The following is an 18,560-nucleotide window of genomic DNA, read 5'->3' on the forward strand; positions in this document are numbered from 1 at the left end:
TTTAAACCTGTGCTCAATTAATCGAGTAACATGAGACTGTGTACCTATGACTTACCTCATCTGTATATATTTAGTTCCCTGAAGTTCTCTCAACTGAGGAGTTCTTTAAAAAAAAAAATCCTGTAGTTAACCATGCCCACGGTTCGCTGGATTTGGCAAGGCGAGCTGCTGCTGGAGGTGATGCTGGGGTTCCTGCAGAGATGAGGCCTCCTCCGTCCTTGAGAGGGAAGAGTTCAGTAGTGGATGTGGAGAGCTGGGTGGAGGAGAAAGGGCTGTTATCACAGGGTTGGGGAGTTAAGCTGGGGATGGGGAGTTGCCCCAGGGGCTTCTGCTTGCCCTCCTGATACCAGAGGCATCTCATGTGACTGAGAGGTCAGCCTTTCTGTGGGGTTTAAGCCCACAGCAAGGAGGCGGAGAAGGCAATGGCACCCCACTCCAGTACTCTTGCCTGGAAAATCCCATGGGCAGAGGAGCCTGGTAGGCTGCAGTCCATGGGGTCGCAAAGAGTCAGACACAACTGAGCGACTTTCCTTTCACTTTTCACTTTCATGCATTGGAGAAGGAAATGGCAACCCACTCCAGTATTCTTGCCTGGAGAATCCCAGGGACAGGGAGCCTGGTGGGCTGCCGTCTATGGGGTTGCACAGAGTCGGACACGACTGAAGTGACTTAGCAGCAGCAGCAGCAGCAAGGTGAGGTCGGGCTTTCCTGGTGGTTCAGTGGTAAAGAATCTGCCTGCAATGCAGGAGCTGCAGGAGACATGGGTTCAATCCCTGGGCCGGGAAGACCCCCTGGAGGAGGGCACGGCAACCCACTCTAGTATCGTTGCCTCGAGAATCCCATGGACAGAAGAGCATGGTGGGCTGTAGTCCATGGGAGCGCAAAGAGTTGGTCACGACTGAAGTGACTTAGCACTCACGCAAGGTGAGGTCTTGAGGCATTTGGTTCTGGCATGTTATGTAAATGCTTTACTCTTGGGGTGAGGAAAGTGCTAGAAATCAGTGTCATGTCTGCATTGGTTCCTTGGAGCTTTGAGCTGGAACTTGGGTTTCCCCAGGTTGCGGATCTCAGGTGTGGAGTGAGGGGAAGGCTGCTGGAATGCGTGGAGTGAGGGGAAGGCTGCTTGAATGCAGGGCTTGGCCATGATTGGCTTCTGACCTTGATCCAGACATGCAGTGTCTCAGGGTAGGTATGTCATTGCTTTCCGCTCTTAGGCCTCAGTGTTCCAAACCTGGTCATGCGCACAGTAGTTTTTAAACACTTTATTTGTTTATTATTTTTAGTTTTGGCTGCGCTGAGTCTTTGCTGCTGTGAGAGGGCTCTCACTAGTTGTGGCGAGCGGGGCTGCTCTCTAGTTGTGTGGCACTGGCTTCTCGTTGCAGAGCACAGGCTCCAGGGTGCTCGGGCTCAGCAGTTGTGGCCCACAGGCTTAGTGCGATCTCCCCAGATCAGGAATCAAATCCATGTCCCCTGCAATGTCACATTAGTTGCCTATGTGTTGCCCTTTTGTGAAGAATGGTTTATTTTGGTATAAAGACCATACCGGTAACAAGAGGACATGTTTCAGCATTTCGAAGTTTATGAAATATATTCATGGGTATCATCTCATTTGAATCTTAAAGCCGTCCTGTAAAATTAGTAAGGCAAGCCTTATTATTATTTTAGCAATATGAAAAGAAGCCTTTCTTTCTTTCCTAGGGAGGATTGGTAGCAGGATCACTGTTAAAGACTAAATCTTAATGAAAGGCATTCATACATTTAAAAAAAACAGCACATATTTTTATTTTGTCATAAGTTTGTCTTTCCACGTTTTGACATCCCTAAGAAATGCAGTTTGCCAAAGAATACCTTTTGCCCTGCAGAGCTTCTCCAATTCATGTCTACACAGTGAGTTTTCCCTCCTTCGGTAAGAAAGCAAAAGCATCCCCAGGCACCTTCTGTGGATGGGCTGGTGGGCAGATGGAGGTCCCTGCCTTTCTGGCGGTCGTAGAGACCCTGAATTGTGTGGTTGTTGCTGTTATGGAGGTGGTGGTTTAAGTATAACTTTCCACTGGCTCTGTGGTGTCACGCATCTTACAGCCTTATTATTCTGCTCATTTCACAGATGAGTATCTTGAGGCTCCAAAAGGCAAAGGGACATCCCCAGAGCTGTACAGCTGGTCAATCGTAGAGACCAAGATTCAAACCCAAGTCTCTGATTTGTCTCAACTTTACGGTCTTTGCCTTTTGTAAATGTTCCAGTGAAGGCCTTGCTTTCAGCCAGGGGTCCGGTGGCTGCGGTCTCTTTTGTTCCCCTTTAAAAGCCAAGAGGTCTCGTATAATTCCACCCTCTCCTTGGCTTTTCTGGCTCCATGAATTTTCTTTTAACTTTTCAAACTTGTCAAGTTGCGGGTCCCCCCCAGTCTTTGGCTTTTGCCCTGTTTGTGCTCTCAGTTTCTCAATCTCTCTTCTCTGTTCCGCATCCTCTTTGCCAGGACTCCTTCCTCTTCATCCTTTTGGTGCCCACTGGGGCTCCTGTCTTCCGTGCAGCCCTGCACTTGGTTATGCCCTCCACCCGTTTAACAACTGTAAGCATTATTCATGAAATTAACTCTTTAATGTTTGTTTCCCTTATTGATTTGAGAGCCACAAGGCAAGACCTAGAAGTCTGTTGTTTTCTCAACACCTCTTGTGGCATCTGATATGCAGCAAGTGCTCGATAAGTATTTACTGAATGAATGAGGTGGGGGACTATTTATGGTGAAGCCGTAGAGTCAAAGGGGATACTCTGGAACCATCCTACGGAGGCGAATCCTAATTTAAGGCTGGTCCTAGTTCTGGGCTTCCCTGGTGGCTCACATGGTGAAGAATCCACCTGCGGTGCAGGAGACACAAGTTCGATTCCTAGGTCTGAAAGATCCTCTGGAGAAGGGAATGGCAACCCACTCCAGTATTCTTGCCTGGAGAATTCCATGGACAGAGGAGCCTGGCAGGCTACAGGGGGTCGTGAAGAGTCAGACACGACTGAGTGACCAACACTGGCTCAAGGTGTCCAGCAGCCAGTGAGGGGCTTGCTGTGCTCTCAGTGTTCTGTGCCCCCGAGTTTTAAGGCAGATGGATGGAAACCCCAGCTCTAAATCTTTGGGTTTAACCCCATCTGCACCGTGTGGAAGACGGTTTACATGTTCCCCGAGGTTTCTTCTGTCCTGGATATTTTCTTTTTTTCTTACTTGCCAGCTGGTGAATTAAGGGGCGATTATTTACATGACAAAGAGATTTTTCACAGGTTCTTTTTTTTTTACAGGGAGCCCTCCCAGAACAGCAGAGCTGGCTATTTGCTAAGTGACAAAGTGGGCTTCCCCAGGAGGGAGTGGCAAGTAGAGGTCAACAGCGGGTGGATTCTGCTTGCCAAAGATCTATCAGAAATAAAGTCTCTCTGAACTGATAGTGTAAGTCAGGACGAGGCATATAAGTAATCTAAAGACCACTCATTACTCTAGTTAAGGAGATTATAGAGAAATGCTAAGTTTTTAGTTCGAGGCCATTCTCCCTTTGTTTCCTGATCTGTGAAATGGGCAGCCTGTGCTGATCAGTGAAGTAGTTAATGAGTTCTCTGGCTGAAGCATCACTGAGAAAAGTCAGATGAGTGAGCAGAGAGGCCAGGATAGGGCTTCTCTGCAGGGAGCAATTAAACTAGATTTCAGCTCTCCTTCTGAGGTGGAGAGTCCAGGGAGGAAAATGAGCTTACTAAATATAGTGGGGACACGGTCTCGAAAGGGGACACGGAGGGCTGATTTGCATAACCAGTATTTAGGTCATGCAAACGGACGGTTGGAGGAACCTTGTTATTCTTGGACCTCGGGTGTCTGCCTTTGGTTTCCTCAGGCCTGTCCTGCAGTCCGAGGATTTAGCAGCCGCCTCTGTCCTCGGAGTTGAAGGACAGGATATTTGCTTATACTTCACTGTAGAATTTTTAAAATGCTTCTGTGTATTTCACTGCTAGTGAGGCAGAGGAATGAGCCAGACTGCCTTATTTGTCCTCCTCGTCCTGTGTTCTGGGAAGAAGCTGTGTAGGAGTGGTGAGGACGACTGGCCGTGGGTGTCTGGGACGTCCTGATCTTCGCGTTTGACCTATTTGAGAGACGTAATGGCAGAAGAAATGAATGAAGGCGGCGTCAGACCCATTCCATTAAGGGGCCCCCGTCTTTTTGAGTAAGACTCAATGACTGTACAGATCTTGGAGGGTTTTATTGTAAATGTCTTACTACTCATCAGACTTGTCACTCTGATTTCCTGCAGAAGTGTTCTGGGGACTGACAGGTGAGAAGTGACTAAGGAGCCTCAAAGGATACCTAGTCCCTTTGGGGCCTTGGGGTATATAAGTGAGCCCTGCCTTCACACAACAAGCAGTTTATGCAGTTTATTCCTCCTCCTTCTATTTATAATAAGCCAGAGCCTGGGGCTTGGGCAGCCCCGGCTGCTTCCCCCTCTCTGAATAATGAAGCAAAACACATAACCTCTTTGGAGCATCCGGGTCTGCCCGGAGACTGAGATGATTGTTGTGAGTTTGGAAGTGGATGCTAGTCCTGAGCCTCTGGCCCTTTGTCCAGCCAGGGACCAGGGAGCAGGGAGCAGGCCTGCGAGGATGGTGTGGCTTTGCAGATGCCGCTGACAGCATTTTGAAGGATTGCCTTGGCCAGAGACCCACTCCTCAGCCTGCCTCCTCTATGACTCACTTGAGCTGCATATTTCAGTAGCATGAAGGCTTGACATGAGAAGAAAGGAGCATTTCTTATGAGTGGGAGCTCTTAGGTATTGAATCAGCACTTGAGAAGTGTGATGTTCTTTGCAGGTCATAGACAGAGGCTTTTGAAAAAATGGAGATGAAATTCACGTAACATGAGAGTAACCATTTTAAAGGGAATGATTCAATTTGGTGGCATTTTGTCCATTCACAGTGCTGCGCAGCCACCACCTCTCTCTGGTTCCAAACCATTTTCATCCAGAATAAAACCTCTTCCCCGTTAAACAGCTACCACCTATTCCCTGCTCCCCCTAGCCCCTAGCAACCACCAGGCTGTCTCTATGGATTTACCTGTTCTGGATATTTTATATAAATGGGATCATGTAATATGTGACCTTTTGTGTTTGGCTTCCTTCAGTTAACATATTGTTTCTGAGGTTTGTCCACGTTGGGGCATATATCAGTAGATCATACAGTTTTAACAACTACCCAAGATACCCAAGGTGGCGCAGTGATAAAGAACTCACTTGCCAATGCAGGAGATGTAGATGTGGGTTCGATCCCTGGGTCGGGAAGATCCCTTGGAGAAGGGCATGGCAACCCACTCCAGTATTCTTGCCTGGAGAATCCCATGGACAGAGAAGCCCTGCGAGCTACAGCCCATAGGGTCGCAAAGAGTCAAACATGACCGAGTGACTGAGCACACATGCAAGATACCCAAAGACAAACCTGCAGAAAAAGAGTGCTCCTTCTAGCCACTGTCATTTAAGCCCCAGTTTCTGCCAGAGAAAGGGGAATGAACTAGATTCATTGTTCCTGAAATAAGCTGCATTGGAGACACCAGGGGTATGTCTCTAAAAAATACCGATTCCTGGACTCCACTCGGAGGGTTCTGCATCAGTAGGTCAGGGGTTTCTCTGGAATTGCTGATTTTCAGCTCTCTGGGTGTGGGACCCTGAACCAGGAGACCTCTCAGGGGCCATCTTGACTCTTAACGACCTGCCTGTGATCTTAGCAGAGGCCTGAACCCCACGCATCATACTCTTTGGTGTTCATGAGGCAGTTCCTCTGTGCCCAGACCTCTGCGGCTTGCGATTTCCCTGTTCGCCTTCTGAGGGGAGGCGCAGGGCTCCCTCCCCGCTGCTTTTTACGGCCCCAATTAATTGTGGCTCATTTATCAAGCGCCAGCTACGCCCTGTGAGCTGGAGATGGGAGAGGGAAGGTTGTTCACGCCCCGGGGTGGTAGTTACAACTGACTGCACATCAAGGTTACTTCTGAAAAAGCCACCCTCCCACTCGCCCTCACTCCCTCCCAGATCAGCGTCTCCCCGGGGCCCTGTGTGCCCACCCCTCTCCATGCGGTCTGTGGGACCCAGTGAGCAAGGCTGAGAGGAGTGAGCGGGATGTTGGAAGCCTGCAGCTGCACCCAGAGGGTTGGGCATGGGGGAATCTCAGGGGCTGAGGCCAGGAGGAAGTCCCTGGGGATGGAAAAGGACCTTAGCAAGCCAGCCACACAGTGGGGGATCCAGCGTGGATGCCTGTGGGTGCTATGATCACAGGGGAAGAAGAGGGGGCTACTCTCGACCTCTGGTTGCCTGGTCACTTTCCATGGACAGCTTGCTTTGACCTCTTCCCTGTCTGGGGAGGGGCCGGGAGAACGAACGCCAAGGGGAAATGGAGAGGAGGAAAGCGAGACCAGAGAGTACCATGATGTCTTTGCCTTAACAAACGTGCCAGCCTACCTGGTGGTGGACTCCTGCAGCTGACTCTGCTCTTTGCTGGGGGAATATGCACATGGGGTGCGCTGGGGGTCAGCCTCAGCCAAGCCAGCGGCTCCCCAGAGAGTTACTCGTCTGAGCAGGAGGTGCCCATGCTGACGTCTAGCTGAGGGAAGGCACTGGGCTGTTCGTGTGAGTTGCCTGGTGGCCCTCGGACAAGCTGTTCCTTGCCTGAGATTTTTTTTTCTCTCCCCTGTGCTGCCCTTTTACAGTCCGCTGTTAGGAATGAAAGGGACATTTAATAAAATCTTTTCTTTTTTTTAAAGGTGTTTCAGCAAGCTCGCCTTCTCGGCTTCCTTTGTCAGAAAGCCCTTGGATGTTCAGGTGTCCCCTTTGTGCTGCTCTTACCCCTTCACCTCTCCTAGGATTGGTTCAGGGGCCCCGTAAATCTCATGTCCCCCGAGCAGAAAGACTTGTGCAAGTTGTGCTCAGACCTCGAGCCCGCTCTGATCACTGTAGGCCTTGTAACCTGTTCCGAGCATTATTTGATTAGGAACCTGCCTGAGGGGCTGTTGGGAGGTTGCCCCCAGTGCAGCATTGCTGGACTTTCTTATGCCAGACCCTGGATGAACTTAGTGATTTTTTTCAGGCTCCAACTCCTTGATCGGATTGATGTTTGCATAAATCATCTATTTATTCCCCTCTGGTTCTAAGGGTGAGGACGTTTTGGAGGGAGAAGGCCTTTAGCCCAGATTCCTGGGCTCCTGCGCTGGTGGGCTTCTTCTGATCTGTACATGCTTACAGATTCTTCCCAGAGGTGAGGGCCGGCAGGAGAGAGGGGGAGAGGGTGGGCTGGGAGAAGGCCTCTGTGGCTGGTGGTGATTCCCGTAGTTGCTTTCCCCCTTGCATACCCTAAGCTAAGTAATTTACTTATTTCTCTTTTTTTCTTTGCACATCTCTGCCGATGTTTGCCTGGACTTACCTCTTTGGAAGTCAGAAGGAATGTTTTAGAATGATGTATTTTCCTTAAAAGAAAAAAATCTTTTCCTTTAAAGAGGCCTCATTTCACCTATTTTCCAAGAGCCTGGATCCTGGATCAAATTAGATGCAGGTGTTTAAGACCTGAAACAGGGCGGTGAAGGATTAGCTCCTTTGTTGTTCCGTCAGCCAAGTTGGTGACACAGGTGTTTCCCTTCTCCTTTGGGACTCCTGAGAGCATCTTGAGGAGTGGGCGGTGGGGGTTGGGGGAGGAGGAAGGTAAAGGAGAAGGCCCCTCTGGGTGGTGGGGGAGGGGAGTGGAGGGTTTTCTGCTCAGACCCTTGATAGGAAGACAGCTGGGAGGGCCCATCAGCTCGGGTGTGTCCTTTGCATCAGTCCAGGAGGTGGAGAGGGGGGTGCGGAAGTGTGCAGGTGGACTGTATAGAGACCTCTCGGGGTCCAGAAGGTTGGTCTCTTCCATGTGCCCGAGACAAGCCATGGTTGAAGGGGCTGGTGGAATAGGCTTCTCCCAGGCATTGCTCCTGCTCCGGATTTTGGGGGCTTTGTCCTGAAAGTTCACACCAGCTCTCAGAATTTTTGTGAGTATGGTCATCAGTTGGCTGTTCCCACCCGAAAGGGGTGAAATGGTATGCCAGAATGCCAGCCCTTGAACTGTCCATCAGTGACGGGTGAAATGGGAAAAATAAGAGGAATGGAGTTAGCGTTCCATAAAGCAAAGCCTCTCATAAAAAAACTGTTTTTGGTTCTGAGAGTCTTTCTGTCCTCAGTTTTCAGTGTTAAAACGTCCTTGCTTTGAACTATGACAGTGATTCTAGATGGTAGCTTGTTGCTTGGGTGAGGGGTGGCCACATAACAGGTGAGTCCCAGGAGCTCAGTGGGGTGAATGCATTTTGTGATTAGGAGTTCAAGATGAGCTGAGGAACTTCTCCTTGGGGGTTCGGGCTCCTTCTGTCCTATGGCCCCATTCTTCTCTGGGACTCTGGGGTCCTAAATGCATTCTGCGGGTAGGGAGGGAAAACGGGGCCGTGTGGGCTCCACGCCCCATTGTAAACCCTGGGCAACAGTCTGCTGTGTCCTCAGGAGATTCAGAGACCAGCCAGCCATGCCCTTGTCACAGTGGCTGTTTTGTTTTTTCCTTACCTGGCCAAATAGAGGTGGCCAACCAGCCCTCTGCTGGCCTGCCTAGTTCATCTGCATTTTACTGGTTTATAAGATCCAGAAGCCTGGAAACTACTGTTTGCAATAAGCCAAAGGTCATTTCTGTGGAGTCCTGGAAGATATTTCCTTACTTGGAATACTTCATAACTAAATAAAGCTGATGTTTTTCCTTTGTTCTTCCTTGTTACAAGCTAAGGATAAGCAACATCACCTGTAGGCCAGAGAGAACCAGTATGGACGGGGGTTGGCAAGCATGTGGTCTTTCTGGCGTGTGCCCTTTTTTAAATGAGGAAGGTGCTTCAGTGTTTTGGTTTCAAATCTGACAAGTGCATGTCCCACATGTGGAGTAAGTATGAGAGGAACCAGAGATTGATTTCATAAAGGACAAAAATAACCCAAGTTATTAGTTATGCCAGTGAGAGCCTGAGAAGATGATATTTTTTTTTGCAATCTGGCTAACACCAAATAGCAGAGGACTAGTGTTTCTTCTTCGGGAAGTGAATCTGGTGGAGTCAGCAGAGGGGGAAATACAGGCCATCCTGGCCCCATGCTCCAGGTGTAAGCATCTTAGGCATTTCTGAGTTACAGTTGGGGAGAGAGAGTCTTGCTTTATTGTTATTGTTTTTTTTCCTTTTCTGTATTGGCCATGCTGTGTGGCTTGCAGGATCTTAGGTCCCTGACCAGGGATTGAATCTGTACCCCTTGCTGTGGAAGCATCGAGTCTAAACCATTGTTTCTTTTATTTGTTCAATCACTAGGTCACATCCAACTCTGTGACCCTGTGGACTGCAGCACGCCAGGCTTCCCTGTCCTCTGCCATCTCCTGGAGTTAGCTCAAACTCATGTCCTTAGAGTCAGTGATGCCATCCAACCATCTCGTCCTCTGTCATTCTCTTGTCTTCCTGCCTTCCATCTTTCCCAGCATTTGGGTCTTTTCCAGTGAGTCGGCTCTTTGCGTCAGGTGGCCAAAGTATTGAAGCGTCAACTTCAGCATCGGTCCTTCCAGTGAATATTCAGGGTTGATTTCCTTTAGGAGTGATTGTTTGGACCACCAGGGAAATCCTGAGAGTCTTCGAATGGTGATGGCCGTCACTCATCCTGGGTCCTAATTCCTGTGTTGGTTTGATCTCTTTCAGGTTAGTCTCAATGATTCCCACAATCAGATGGTGGTCCACTGGGCTGGCGAGAAGAGCAACGTCATCGTGGCCTTGGCCCGGGACAGCCTGGCACTGGCGAAGCCCAAGAGCAGTGACGTGAGTATTGTTGTTGCTCTGGCGGTCCCTCTGAGGTGCCAGGGTGCCTGTTTCTCCTCTACTGGGGTTATTATCATGCCAGGCAAAATATCGAGTAATTGAGGAATCTGGAAAATCATATATAACCCTAATTTGCTGAACACAGCGTGCTGCACTCAGGGTTACAGTGAGACCCATGTGATGTGTGGTGACTTCTGTGCAATGGTAGGGTGTGCTCGGGGGCTTCCCAGGTGGCTCAGCAGTAAGAGTCTGCCTGCCCATGCAGGAGACCTGGGTTTGATCCCTTGGTGGGGAAGATCTCCTGGAGAAGGAGATGCAACCACTCCAGTATTCTTGCCTGGAGAATCCCATGCAGAGAGGATCCTGGGTGCTACAGTCCATGGGGTCATAAAGAGTCAACTACGACTTAGTAACTAAACAACAGCAACAGCAAGGGTGTGATCTGGATCGTGCATCTGCCCAGCAGAATGCCAGAAGTGTGTTCCTGGGCAAAGCTGCCCGTCGCAACCGAGCCCAGTGGAATCAAATTGGTCTTTCCTTGTGCTGATTTCTGCTAACTCGTTACAGTTGGGCGAGTCCTCCAATCTGAATTGCTCATCCTCTTAATTTCCACAGTTGGCTCTTTATGATGTTTAATCATCTAGGTGCTTTGAAGACTTTAGACCAAGGAACACAAACGCAAAGACCTGTGATAGGGGCCTCGTAGGTAAGGGTCAGGGGTGAAGCTGCCCCCAGGCTTACACCACCCTTTACCTCCGAGAGGAAGAAGGGTCTCTCCCATTATTCTTGGAGTCTGCAGCCTTCTGGGACATTATTTCGTTCTCCCACTTTCAATAGAGATGCAGGTTCAAGAAACAGTCTCCTGTGTAGATTTGAACGTGGTGCGTGGTGATGGATGCTTGCTTCTTGGTCTCAGTTTATGAGAGACTCTGGAAAGTGGGAGGGACTTGGAGCTTCTGGGCTGTTGTTATCAGCTCTCAGCTCTGGTTGCCATGCGGCTGGATCTGATTTTTCGAGAGAAATTCAGAGGTGAGGTTTTTTTTTTTTTTTCCAGAGTTGGGGATTTTTACTAGAAACTGCTGAGTCTTACAAGTTGGCAGCTGACGAGTAGTTTTTATAAACCCTGTGTGGGCCAAGTAAAACATATATGAGGACCAGAGTGAGCCCTTGGGTCCCCAGTCTGTAGCCCCTGCTCCAGACACCCCTGCCCACGCCCCCCCCCCCCCCAACCACTTGTGGGGAAGAGAAACAGGGCCTGCCTCAGGTCAGGGTCTGACGTGGCCACAGGGTGAGGCTGTGGACAGAAAACCCCACTGTGGAGCTTGGGTCACTCTGCACTCAGGCCAGGGAAAAACTCCTGAAGAGTTTGCCAGCCCTGTCCCATCAGCCCAGTGGACATGTTTGTAATTCTGGAGCCTGGATTTGGTCTCTGAGGGGCCCCTCGCTCTGTGTCCACCATCTGGGTTTGATGTGCTCCAGGGTCGGGGACCAGAGGTGCCCCAGGGACTGTTTTCTAGTGGGTCAGATAGGGGCAGCCACAGATGGAGAGGGCAGACGAAGGACTGGCCATGATGATGTGTAACTTGGCTCAGGGTGGGTGCCCAGCAGTGGTAGTGGGAAGCCACTGCAGCTGACAGCTGGTCTGGGTGCAGTGATGTGGGGCAGGGCTGAGCTTGTCCGGGCTGTGAGGTTGGCCCAGTTATAGATTTGATCAGGGTTGGCAAGCACAGACTGCAGTGTATCGATGACAGTTGGCCCGAGAGAGTTTTACCCGCTGTGTTCAGCGCTGTCACCGTCCAGCGGCACCTCTTTTAAGCACAGGCGGCAGCTCTCTGGCCTACTGTGTTGAGAAATCCTCCTTAGGGTGTTTATTTTAAGAATTCTTTGTCCAGATGGTATTTCTGTTAAGATAGGTGAAGACCTATCTTTCTACTGTTTTGCTGGACAAACAGGAGCCCAGAGGCATTCAGTGATTTGCATGGGGTTCCTTAGCATGTGTGTGGGAGGGTTGGGGCTATGACCTGATCATGTATTTAATGAGTGAGAATATAATGTAGCCAGGGTGACCAGCATTGGCTTTAGCACTAAAAGACCTACATCCTGGGACCCTCCTCAGTCATGGATGAACCAGGAAGAAGGGTGGGCCTACATACATTGCCAGTCTATCCAAACCTAATGGAGAAGGGACTGTCAACCCACTCAGTGTCCTTGCCTGGGAAATCCCACGGACAGAGGGAGCCTCAAGGGCTACAGTCCATGGAGTTGCAAAAGAGTCGGACACGACTTAGTGTCAAGAACATCCAAACCTATTTCTCACTCTGCCTAAGTATTTGGGTGATTCTTACTAAGGACTGATTGAACATTTGAAACAAGAACCTATTCTGGAATGAAGTGTACACTAAGATTAAGTGGGAAGGAAACTTCATGCTTGGAGATAATAAATCAGGATGACAGAGATTTCTCTCATCAGTATATCAGCTGCATTAAAGAATTGGCAGATGAAACTGAGATGGTCTGATGTGAAAAGTTAATTCAAAAATAAATTCTGACTCAGAGGCAGGAGTAGGTGGTGCCAGAGTAGTAACAATCTAAATTTTCTCGGAAGGAAGCATGGTTCCCAGGGCCCCATCAGTGTCCAGAAGGTAAAGGATGTATACACATCAGGAGCTGTGGGAGTGTTGGAGAATGGCCAACTCATACATATTCAGTGTATAAAAAAGGGATGATCTGGAAGTTGGAATCCCGGAAGATTTGCTCTTAAGCAGAAAAAAACAAAATAATATCCTGGGAACTTGTGGCCAGTGATTCCATGAAGCATGGCTCCTGCAGGACCCTTCTTTTCCTTTGATAAGTCTGGAGATGAAAGAAAACTGTAGGTGTTGTTTTCCTTGATCGTCCCTGCCTCTCATTTCTGCATTCTTCTGACCTATTTTACCAAATAACCCCCAGTTGCCACATAATTTGACCAAAGAAGTTTCCAGAGATGTTGTCCACTAGAAGATCAGAATCACCCGGCGCAGGCATCAGGCATGGTGGGGATCACTGCCCTTGTACCCAGAGTTGTGTGGCATTGCAGCTGCTGCCCCCAGGGGCTGGCCGGGGAGCAGGGCCTTCACTTGCCCACAGCGCAGAACTTGGTAGCCTATGGGAGCCGGTGTCTAGCTGAGCCCCTGCTCTGGGAACTGAGCGCGTGGGTTTGAATCCTCTACCATTCATCAGCTGTCTGACCTTCAGCCAAACCCTTCACTTCCCCTTGGTTTTCTCATCCATCAATGAGAAATCTTGTGATTTCGTCCTTGTGACATCTTGCTCCCCAAAGGGTGGTATGCTGGTCGGCAGCATGGGGATTTTCTGGAGGGTGGTTGGAAATGCAGAATCTCAATTCTTACCCTGGGACTTCCTGAATCTGAGGTTTGCATTTTGACCTGTGTCCTGCGGGGTGATTTGTAGGCATGTTTGAGAAGCACTGGTATCAAGTACTTAGAACGGCACCAGACATGGGATGTTTTCTGGGTGTTTTAACCCTTCTTCCCCTCCCCTTCCCTTTTCTGCTCTTCTTTTCCCCCTCCTCCTCCTTTTTATTATATAGTTTTGATGTACAGGAGAAATAATTTTAAAACGTTCACCTCAAAGGACCATCTTTATAGGTAAGACTGATTTAACTAGCAACTTTTGGCAGTTTAGAAACTAGTTATGGAATTGAGAGATACAGACTACTATATATAAAGTAAAAAAGCCACAAAGTAAAAAAGCACACGGAAATGTAGCCATTATTTTTAATAACTTTACATGGAATATAATCTATAAAAATATGGAATCACTAACTGTGGAAAATTCTGAAAGAGATGGGAATACCAGACCACCTGACCTGCCTCTTGAGAAACCTATATGCAGTCAGGAAGCAACAGTTAGAACTGGGCATGGAACAACAGATTGGTTCCAAATAGGAAAAGGAGTACGTCAAGGCTGTATATTGTCACCCTGCTTATTTAGCGTCTATGCAGAGTACATCATGAGAAACACTGGGCTAGAAGAAGCACAAGCTGGAATCAAGATTGCCGGGAGAAATATCAATAACCTCAGATATGCAGATGATACCACCCTTATGGCAGAAAGTGAAGAGGAACTCAAAAGCCTCTTGATGAAAGTGAAAGTGGAGAGTGAAAATGTTGGCTTAAAGCTCAACATTCAGAAAAAAGATCATGGCATCTGGTCCCATCACTTCATGGGAAATAGATGGGGAAACAGTAGAAACAGTGTCAGAGTTTATTTTTTTGGGCTCCAAAATCACTACAGATGGTGACTGCAGCCATGAAATTAAAAGACGCTTACTCCTTGGAAGGAAAATTATGACCAACCCTGATAGCATGTTCAAAAGCAGAGACATTACTTTGCCAACAAAGGTCCATCTAGTCAAAGCTATGGGTTTTCCAGTAGTCATGTATGGGTGTGAGAGTTGGACTGTGGAGAAAGCTGAGCACTGAAGAATTGATGCTTTTGAACTGTGGTGTTGGAGAAGACTCTTGAGAGTCCCTTGGACTGCAAGGAGATCCAACTAGTCCATTCTAAAGGAGATCAGTCCTGGATGTTCTTTGGAAGGACTGATGCTAAAGCTGAAACTCCAGTACTTTGGCCACCTAATGCAGAGAGTTGACTCATTGGAAAAGACTCTGATTCTGGGAGGGATTGGGGGCAGGAGGAAAAGGGGATGACAGATGGCTGGATGGCATCACAGACTCGATGGACGTGAGTTTGAGTGAAGTCCGGGAGATGGTGATGGACAGGGAGGCCTGGTGTGCTGCGATTCATGGGGTCACAAAGAGTTGGACACGACTGAGCGACTGAACTGAACTGAACTGAACTGATGTTGTCCACCTGAAACTAGTATAATACTGTAGATCAACTATACTTCAATTGGAAAAGAAAAAACCCTTCCTCGTTTTAATTCTTAGGGAATTGTGTCCCTTCAAGGCCAGAGAGGATGAATTAGGGCAGAAACCTGTGTTTGGATGCGAAACCGACTGTAGAAGCACAGGGTGAGTGAGCCTCGGCAGTTTGCCCTACAACACCTGGAGTTCACTGTGGGCAGTGAGCCAGGCAGCAGGCTAGGGCTGCCACGAGGAAAAGACCCCCAACCCAGAATGTACCAACGGGGGTGCAGTATGGATGCTATGAGGCCATCAACCTGCTTGGTCTTCTTATCCGAACAACTGGTGGAGGTCCTTCCAGGGTCCTTCTTCTGGGAGGAAGGCAGATAGCTGTGCATGGCCCCGAGCTTGCATTTGCCCTATTGATTCTTTGATCAAATAGGAATGAGAATTGTGAGAATAGGATCAAAATACCATGTTGGAATTGGTTAGCCTGGAGAAAGGAAGGTTGATGAGCAGTTTGAGAGCTGCAGGCATAGCAAGGACCCTTGCATTCCCAGTCGTAACTTCTGTTTAGTATAAGCCCAAAGGGATGGGGTTTGCTTACAGACCAGAATGTTAAGGAGGGGCTTTTTGGTCGGAGGGTGATTGCACCTCTACCACCAGTGGGAGGTGTGTTGGGGAATCCAGGGAAGGCCCTGTGTTTTGTTCAAGGTGGTGTTTCTCCCTCCATCCAGCGTTCCTTCCACTGCCGGGCTGTAGCTTTGGTGCCTTTCTTCCTGTTGAGCAGAGAGACAGAGGAGGACGTTCACCCAGAAGGCTGACTTGTGAGCGTGGAAAGTCAGCGGGGCTTGGGCTGGGAGGAACCTGTCCTGGTTTTGTCACTTTCAAGCAGCTTGACCTTGGACTCGTGGTTCATTTCTCGGAGTCTTAGATTCTGTTATCTCCTATATAAGGAAGTAGTCGTTCTCTTGGTCGCTTAAGGATCCATTCATTTCACTCTTGTTCATTTATGGAGCACGTGTGTTTACTCATTCTGTGGTTTATAATGACGCTTATTTATTCCAGAAATCTTCCCTGAGCACCTGCTATGTTCCAGGTCCATGGAGGGCAGGAAAGAAACTCATTCAACAGGGTTTTTAAAGATGCAGAGATGATGATGTATACAAAAGAGTGTGCTTGTGTGCATGCTCAGTGGCTTCAGGCGTGTCTGACTCTTTGCAACCGCCTGAACTCTAGACTGTCAGGCTCCTCTGTGCATGGGATTCTCCCGGAATAATACTGGAGTGGGTTGTCATGCCCTCTTCCAGGTGATCTTCTTGACCCAGGGATCAAATCTGCATTCCCTTTGTCTTTTGCATCGCAGGTGGATTTGTTACCCACTGAGCCACCTAGGAAGCTCATACAAAAGAGTATTGTTACTGAAAAATGCTGCCCTGATATGAACTTATTATTACACTGGTGTCTCTGAGAATGTGACTCGGAGTGGATTTTCCATTTAGGGGATGCTGGGGCTAGAAGTGGCCCGAGCTCCCTTTTGGAGAAGCCATCAGTTTGCGCCGTGTGACTTTGAGTGTCAGAAGAGACCCTTCTTTCTGTTCTTGGCCTGGAGGGTGGAAGTGAGAAAGTACTACTTTCTTCCAACCTCTCAGGTGATCTGTGAGCTCTCAAGCTGCTGACTTTCAGAAGCTGTTTTTGCGGCAGCCCATTACTGTGTGTTTAGTAGCTGGGATCGTGTGCTGTATTTAAGCGTGTGTGTTTGTAACAGGGATTCTTCAGATACTGGCAGAGACCCTTACTGTGCTCTTCCAACCTCGACATCTAATAAATATTAATGACCCACGTGTGCATTCAATTTTCTTTGCACAAACCTCGTGCTGTTCATTGTTTACTGGGGTCATTGTTCACAAGCAGTGACGCTTTCACCTACTCTGTGAAGGGCTGTGTCTTTGTACGCCTGGTGTCTAGCTCAGGACCTGGCTCGTGTGAAGCCCTCGGAATGTGTTGCTGCTGAAGTCAACGGGATTCATCCCGAGTTCCCATTCCTTCCTGGGCCTCACCTGTCCTTTATTTTTAATGCTTTTCTCAGTTCTAAGTCAGTGTTGTTAGTATTATCTTCATCTGTCAGGCTCCTTTTTAACCCACTGATTATATTAATTTCACAGTGAATGGGGTAGGGAAGTCTAGGGTCAGAATATCTGACAGCATCCATTTCTTCCATCCGTTTCTGGAGGTGGTACGGCTATCAGGTTTCTGGCTTTAGAGGCAGGCAGCCGGGGTCAGGATGCCACATTGCTGCTTACTTTTACTTTGGCAAGTGACTCATCAGCCCCTGTTGCCCTGTCTGTAAGATGGCTTTAATAATTGCGGTTGCTGTGTAGGGTGGGGGCGAGAGCTCTCTGAGCTCATCATGTGGAGAGGGTGGCACACGAGTTACCCTTCTGTTTCATACCTGTGGTTACCGGGGAGTCAGAAATGTGGAAGCAGCAGAGAAATAAATACCACTGGCACCTGCACAGACCTGGCTGCTATTCCCCTAAACTCAGAATCGGTCCCCTGCTTATGGGGTCAGAAGACACGGGTGCTGGAGCGGGGCTCTGGGACCCTGTATGCAGCCTCCATGCGTGTTTAGTCACTCAGCACTGCCCTCTTTTTTTTTTTTTTTTTTAAATATCTCTGGAGCTACTCTGTGAAAACCTATGAGGGTTTTTTTTTTTTTTTAATCTTCTGGAATGCTGTAAAGACAGAACTTCCCAGCAGAGGGACGAGAATTAGATTACCTTTTGGGGACATTTCAACAGATGGCAAAACAAATTCTCAAATCCCTTCCCCTCAGTCAACCACATTCTCCGGTCTGGGCCTCTGGATGTAATTTGTTAAAACACTCAGCCTGGCCATGGTGAGGAGCTTATCATGGTTTCTGTCCACACGTCACCCCTCCAGGGAATCATCGTGGCCTCAGAAAAGAGGCCACCAGTGTGGGGACAGACGCAGAGGTCGTCTGCTGCTTTTCTGTGGGTTGTCTTCACATCTGTGATTTCATGGTATTGGGGACCCATCAGGACCCACATGCAGGATGCTGGGGGGCGTGTTTGCGAGCAGAGATGGAACTGCCCTTCTGCCGCATCTCTCACTGATCCTTTTCTTCCTTCTCGCCTCCTTCTTCCAGGTGTACGTGTCCTACGATTACGGAAGGTCATTCAAGAGAATCTCAGAGAAGCTGAACTTCGGTGAGGGGAACAGCAGCAAAGCTGTGATTGCCCAGTTCTACCACAGCCCTGCGGACAACAAGCGTGTAAGGATGTCACCCCTTGTGACTGTGTAGGGCTGTCTTTGGGGGCTGTGGCTGACTAGAGGCGGGCTGGGAGATGGGACTCTTGGGGCATCTTTGCAGTGTGACTGGTGTCTGAGGACTGTTTTTCTGCTCACCTGGGAGCCGGTGACAGAAAGTCACTCTCAGGGCGGGACTGTGCATAATCAAGCAGGCTGGGTTCCTGGCCAGGCAGGATTTCTAGACAAACAAAGGCAGGTTAAAGCACAGAAAATCTGCCAGCTGCCAAATAAATTGCCTGACTCATAGGTGGCAAAAGCCCGGATCCACCGGGACTTGCACTGAGGTCTAATCTAGGTCTTCCAGGGCGGCTGCCAAAGTCTTGGTTTTATGGGCATCACTAGTGTGTGTACACACATGTGTTTGTGTATGTGCACTGCCTTCCCTCCAACCTATACTGGGTCTAGAAAGGAAAACCAGGGCAGCTGATACTGCTGGCGCTCCTGATTTGTTTTCCCAGCTGGCTGGCCCGGGGCTGTGGTCCGATAGTGGTAGCCGGGCAATTTGGTT

General features: G+C 48.9%; 1 protein-coding gene and 1 long non-coding RNA gene across 10 annotated transcripts in view; one reads left to right on the forward strand and one right to left on the reverse strand.

Annotated features, from left to right (window-relative positions):
- SORL1 (sortilin related receptor 1) overlaps positions 1-18,560 on the forward strand; it is a 168,506-nt gene that overhangs the window by 8,004 nt on the left and 141,942 nt on the right. Inside the window, exons 1-3 of one of the 9 annotated variants that reach the window (XM_055548416.1) lie at positions 6,496-6,633; positions 9,735-9,851; positions 17,889-18,014. In XM_055548416.1, coding sequence (XP_055404391.1) covers positions 9,762-9,851; positions 17,889-18,014 — 216 coding nt within the window. In that variant the 5' untranslated portion in view covers positions 6,496-6,633; positions 9,735-9,761. The other 8 variants (XM_055548419.1, XM_055548420.1, XM_055548417.1 and 5 more) reach the window with 8 other exon arrangements.
- LOC129628851 (uncharacterized) lies at positions 2,484-7,549 on the reverse strand. The gene is made up of 3 exons (XR_008702924.1): positions 7,424-7,549; positions 6,466-6,717; positions 2,484-4,110 (listed from the first exon to the last, which is right to left on the reverse strand). It is a non-coding gene; the product is annotated as an uncharacterized LOC129628851 (long non-coding RNA).

Source organism: Bubalus kerabau, chromosome 15 (genome assembly GCF_029407905.1).
Source record: "Bubalus kerabau isolate K-KA32 ecotype Philippines breed swamp buffalo chromosome 15, PCC_UOA_SB_1v2, whole genome shotgun sequence".
NCBI lineage: Eukaryota > Metazoa > Chordata > Mammalia > Artiodactyla > Bovidae > Bubalus > Bubalus kerabau.